The sequence below is a fragment of the Pleurodeles waltl genome, chromosome 3_1 (assembly GCF_031143425.1).
Source record: "Pleurodeles waltl isolate 20211129_DDA chromosome 3_1, aPleWal1.hap1.20221129, whole genome shotgun sequence".
Classification (NCBI taxonomy): Eukaryota; Metazoa; Chordata; class Amphibia; order Caudata; family Salamandridae; genus Pleurodeles; species Pleurodeles waltl.
Window position 1 is genome coordinate 1,337,866,204 of NC_090440.1, and position 6,000 is coordinate 1,337,872,203.

At 45.9% G+C, this 6,000-nt stretch overlaps 1 protein-coding gene across 1 annotated transcript in view; it reads right to left on the reverse strand.

Annotated features, from left to right (window-relative positions):
* The window catches only part of TMPRSS13 (transmembrane serine protease 13), a 157,545-nt gene extending 153,518 nt beyond the window's left edge, over positions 1-4,027 (reverse strand). Inside the window, exon 1 of the mRNA XM_069224724.1 lies at positions 3,732-4,027. Within this exon, the coding sequence (XP_069080825.1) occupies positions 3,732-3,923 (192 nt within the window). The 5' untranslated portion in view covers positions 3,924-4,027. The remainder of the gene's footprint in view (positions 1-3,731) is intronic.
* Between the last annotated feature and the right edge of the window lie 1,973 nt (positions 4,028-6,000).

The window sequence follows — 6,000 nt, forward strand, 5'->3', positions numbered from 1 at the left end:
CCAAGACTAAACTATTGTGAAGTCCAGAGACAACGGAAGCCAGAGAAGGCTGGGGCTTAGCAAGAGTGGGACAGGCACATGGTTAGTTAGAGCGTGGCAGAGACAGGACATTAGAGGGGGTACTAACGCAGGCAGATGTTGGGAAAGGCACTATTCCATGTGAAAGGACAACGTCCCCCTCTAGAGCACAGAGCTAACAAGAGAGATGGGGTAAACAGTCTCAACAAGAAATAAATACAAGACAATCAGAGAGGGAGTATAAGGAGTCTAAGCTAAAAAGACTCAAAGGTTGACTTAATTAGTGAGAAGAGACTTAATGATAGATGACACAGGGATCGTACTAACGGGGGTGGGCAGAAACTCTTAAGAAAAAGGTAAGTGAGACACTGTTCATTAGGAATTGGGACACTAAACTAAACAAGTAACAGAGAAATGACTAACTGGGGAATAGGGTTGTACTGGCTTATAAGGCAATCTGGCAGGGTCCAAAGGGCTCATCTCATAAATCACTGTGCTTTTTTTGGCTGTTTGTGGACCTGTTTTGTTGCCTTCAGGGCCTGTTTTTACTGATTATTTCCCTGATACTACCAAAAACATTGCCAGCAGTAAGCACAAATGCATGCAGTCTCCCACACCTTAAAAAAACACAGATACAGCTCGAGTTTACAAGGTCTAAAACTGCCTCGATTTTCAAAAAGTGGGCTACTTTTTTCCAATCTGATTTGCTAATGTGGGCCAATTTTATTTTGGCTCCCAGGCCTACTTTCTGTCCAAGTCCGGCCCTGCTCAAGGTCGAGTGGTGAGCGACTTACAAAGAGAGGGAGAGAGTGCCTGTTATCTGCACAGAGAATGTTGCTTCAACCTTTGCACATGTCAGCTCACAAGGATTTATTACCATCACAAGGATAGTGGCCTGCTGGAGTCAGCAGACCACCATGTCTGTTAATCCTTTTAAATAAATCCGTGATTTCTGTTAAATGCAGTTCCTTCTCCTTAAATGAAAACAGGATGAGTTAAAAAAACACACACACACACACACACACACACACAAACTTTTTCTAAGACTTAGCAGTGATCCCACAGACCACTGCCTACTTCTAAAAGATGTTTTTTCAGCATTCACAATAGAGAAAGGCTCCCTTGGGAACTATTCCCTTTTGTGAATGGGTTACCACTCTCTTTCTGTAGTTGGTAAGGATTTCAGATCGGATCTTGGTTGTAGAACATTAATACATACTATATGGAATTGCTATTTAGAAGGGATGCTCTAAACACGATCCTTCCAAATACTGAGTCATATGGTTTCCTAAACTAAACTAACGATTCGGAAAGACTTTTCTGAATCGTTAAATGGGTATAGTTCGTTTTTTAAAGGGTTTTTAGCTTTCGCAAGCCCTCTATTTTCATTAATCAGAGGGTTTGCAAGAGCTAAAGCCCAATGTCCATCTAGTCCCTAATCAGTACTCTTAATTGAAATACAGAAGTGCATAAAGAACTGAGTGTTCTCAGTACCATACAGTACCTCCCCATTTAAAGCACGGTCCCTAATTATATTAAGGGAAACAGAGTGAGTACATTTTTGAGGCGGGTGGTGCCTATGACGGAGCAGTCGATAACTTGCTGGGCTTCAACCTGTTCCACCAAGGGAGTGAACTCCTTGGCAAGAGACAGGCCACGTGTTTCTATTTTAAATATTCCAGGAAACTCGAATACACACATCAACACAGAAACACTGCCTTGCCCTTCTCTGTAGCGCCCACGCTCACATATAGGAACTCTGTCTCACCATCTCCCTGCATTCCCAACACAAATGCGTCAAACTTTCTGGCTTCGTGTGAGAGAAGATTGCACAGTCAGTGTATTTTTCGTCTTATTTGCCCACTTTTAAATTCAGGACTACAAGTTCCAGAATGCAACAAAATATCCTGGGCTGTACGACCTCGTCTAAGATGAAATCAGGCCGCTCTGGAGCTTGTCTGGTTTTGCACATTTGTAGTACAAACCAGTGGTATGGCAAAAAGGATCCTGGTCCCTAATGCAAACACACATTGCAGGTGGGTATTAAAAGACAACCATAGATGTACGTTGCTGGATCACTTGAACCCTTGGCCACAAGTGTTTCTGCACCTACTGCACTAATGAAATGTATGCTGCAATTTATGGGTCTTTGAGTCTCTTATTCTAAATGTCGTTCCCCTCTAATCCCTAGCTCCAGCTCGCTCTCTCTCCCTTTTTACTTTCTATCCAATTGCCCCTCTTCTCATTCTACCCCTTCTCTCAGTCCTCTCCATCGACTTCTCTTGCACACCTTCGCTTCTCCCTCCGCATTCCCACTTTCCTTTCATACACATTCCCCGCATCCTCCTCTCCCTTTTCTACATCATCCTGCACGCGCACCCGTGACGAGTTGAAGAGCAGACGGGAACGACCTCTGATGACTCGGGGCGAGGCGGCCACCGTAGCCGCTTGGCCCAATTTTGTAACATATTGGCGTGTTCTCAATTTGTTTCACCCACTCGCTAATTTTGAAGCGCCCCTGTCACGCCTGGAAACACAGCAGGGCACCGCTGTTCAGTTTGGGGGGAGGGGGGGCGTTTGCATGGATGAGCGGCTCACCTCAACATGTGTTTCCCTTTGCATTCTGGCTTCTGTTTATCGAGCTACAGGTGCACGACTACAAGTACCAGGAGGCAAATGAGGGGAAAAATGGCCTGCATAACCAAGTCATGCATGACATTATATACTTTCATTAAATTGTGTTCTTCAAGTTTAATGAAACAACACCGTCCCCAAAAGACGCAAAACAGTGTAGCACTCCTGATTCAAAAATGCTGTGGCAAAGGTGACTCCACAGGAACCACACAGACTAGAGTGACAGATTAGAGTGTCATAGGGAACGCTTCGGAGATTATCACCCTTTCCCTCTTTCCTCTCCCCCGCCACCACCCCACATCCATATGTTAACATTCTTTCAAGAGACTAGACTTTTCTAAAAAAGAATCACGCCTCTGGGATCGGTTTATCAGCGCAGTCCCCCCCCCCCCCCCCCCCAATTATACAGCGTGGGGTGAAAAGCACGATCCCCAATTTTTTTTTATTTTTTTTAAATAACACCGTACAGGCGTACACACAAAGACACACAACGAGAAAGAAAACACAGCTCTTTCAGCCAGGTCTTCCTTTTCCAGGGCTTGAAATTGAAAAATAGAAGTGCAGGTACTCTGTACCAGATTACCTGCTTGAGTCTGAGAAGTGCCGGTACTGTCCAATGAAAGTATTACGTTTTTCTGGAGAAGTGCAGGTACTCGCCCTTTATAAATAAATAAATAAATAAATAAAAAAAAAAAAAAGAGTGCCGGTACTCAGCACCGGCCCAATTAAAGCACTGCCCGTTTCTAAAAACAATGGCAAAGTTCGGTTCCTGAGTGCTAATGGTCCTCTTCCTAAAACGTCTTAACTTACACAAACATGCATGATGGCTGTTCCCCAGGATAGTAAAATAAAATATATATTTATCAGCATAATCATTTTATACATACCGCCTGTACCTGTCCCTAAATTACCAGGGAACGCCCGTGTTTCAACATCTTGCAGTGAAACTGGAAAACAAGGTATACACACACACCGTGGGCACAGGGCTGCCGCTCTCAGCAAGACATGCCCGGAGCTGGGCTTGAATCTGCGCCTGGTATTGTTCACAGGCTGAGCCCCCCAGCCCTCCCCGCACCTACCTGTGCGCTGGCCATGGCGTCCTTTCCGCCGCGCAGTCCTGCTGTGGGGTCAGAGGCTCGGCAGGTGGACCATGCTGTGCTGGCAGCCTCGGCTTCTGGAAGTTTGGGAGAGTGTGCAGGTCCTGTGGCTGGCGGAAGGGCAGGGAGCGGAGACGAGAACCTCCTTGCACCTGGGCTTAGGTAATCAAGCATGCACCTAGAACTCGCCAGACCTGTCGCGCCACTCCACCGGCATAATATGTACCAGATTACCTGCTTGAGTCTGAGAAGTGCCGGTACTGTCCAATGAAAGTATTACGTTTTTCTGGAGAAGTGCAGGTACTCGCCCTTTATAAATAAATAAATAAATAAAAAAAAAAAAAAGAGTGCCGGTACTCAGCACCGGCCCATTTAAAGCACTGCCCGTTTCTAAAAACAATGGCAAAGTTCGGTTCCTGAGTGCTAATGGTCCTCTTCCTAAAACGTCTTAACTTACACAAACATGCATGATGGCTGTTCCCCAGGATAGTAAAATAAAATATATATTTATCAGCATAATCATTTTATACATACCGCCTGTACCTGTCCCTAAATTACCAGGGAACGCCCGTGTTTCAACATCTTGCAGTGAAACTGGAAAACAAGGTATACACACACACCGTGGGCACAGGGCTGCCGCTCTCAGCATAGACATGCCCGGAGCTGGGCTTGAATCTGCGCCTGGTATTGTTCACAGGCTGAGCCCCCCAGCCCTCCCCGCACCTACCTGTGCGCTGGCCATGGCGTCCTTTCCGCCGCGCAGTCCTGCTGTGGGGTCAGAGGCTCGGCAGGTGGACCATGCTGTGCTGGCAGCCTCGGCTTCTGGAAGTTTGGGAGAGTGTGCAGGTCCTGTGGCTGGCGGAAGGGCAGGGAGCGGAGACGAGAACCTCCTTGCACCTGGGCTTAGGTAATCAAGCATGCACCTAGAACTCGCCAGACCTGTCGCGCCACTCCACCGGCATAATATGTACGTATAAAGTCACCCGGCCATCCCGAGGATCTAGCACGGATCAGTACTGCAGGTCATATTGGACTACTGCAACTCTCTTCTTACTGGCCTTCCCAAATCCCACCTTTCACCCCTGAAGTCTATTCTCCATTCAGCAGCTCGTTTCATATATGGGGCCAAAAGAAGCGACCACATCACACCCATTTTATCCACCCTCCGTTGGCTTCCCATAGAGGCAAGATCTATCTACAAAACTGCATGTATCACCCACAAAGCCTTGCACTCCTCCTCCCCTCGCTACCTGGTGAATAAACTGAAACTCTCTGGGGGCTCCAGACCATCACGTAATGCAGAAAAGTTACTGCTTGAACCTCCCATTTTCAAGAAGGAAAGATCGATGGCCCAATCCTTTTCAGGCAACGCGGTGAGAATCTGGAACTCACTTCCGCCTCAGCTTCGGACCACCACCTCTTCCCAGGCCTTCAAAACTGACCTCAAAGCTCTCCTCCTTCAAAGACACTTCCAAATTTAATTCTAGTTCTCTGTTTCCTGAAGGAAGTCCTTCCATTATAGGAAATTCTGTTCTCCACGCCTATAGAAGTGCCTTCCCAGGGTGTTTTTGTGTTTTGAGTGTCTGCCATTTAGTGCAGTTTTATACCTCTACCTGTATTTTGTACTCTTTTGTATCTTGCACACGGCACCTTTCCTTTTACAACGTATCATTTGCTACCTCTTATATCTTGTTTACTTTTGATACATGCACAACGGCCACCACTGCCTCATGTAACGGAACTATTGTTTGAGTGTTTTGAGTGTCTACCATTTATTGCAATTTTGTTTTTGTTTTTTATTTGTTTTTTTACCTTTACTCGTACTTTATGTGCTCTTGTAACCTGCACACGTCACTTTTTCCTTTCGTAACGTATCGTTTGCTACCTCGTGGACTTTTTTGCTCTTGATACTTGCACAATTTTCACTATTGCCTCATGTAATGTAACGTTTGTTTTTGTAACAGGCTCACTTGTAATTCTTCTCCTCTTGTATCTCTACTTTGCCTATTGTGAAGCGCTCTGACACCCTCGGGTATAGTCCGCGCTATATAAAAACGCATTAAATAAATAAATAAATATGTGACACACTCCGACAGCCCTGGCTTTCGGTCCACACACTTGGGATTCTGGGACTTTGAGTTTTTCCTACATCTAAAAATTATCTTTTAAAACACCTGCTTCAAAGCGCTGGTGGCTGGAAAGCCGGCCTTCGATGAAAGTGTTATGCATGGCAACGGGGCACTTGCCAGCT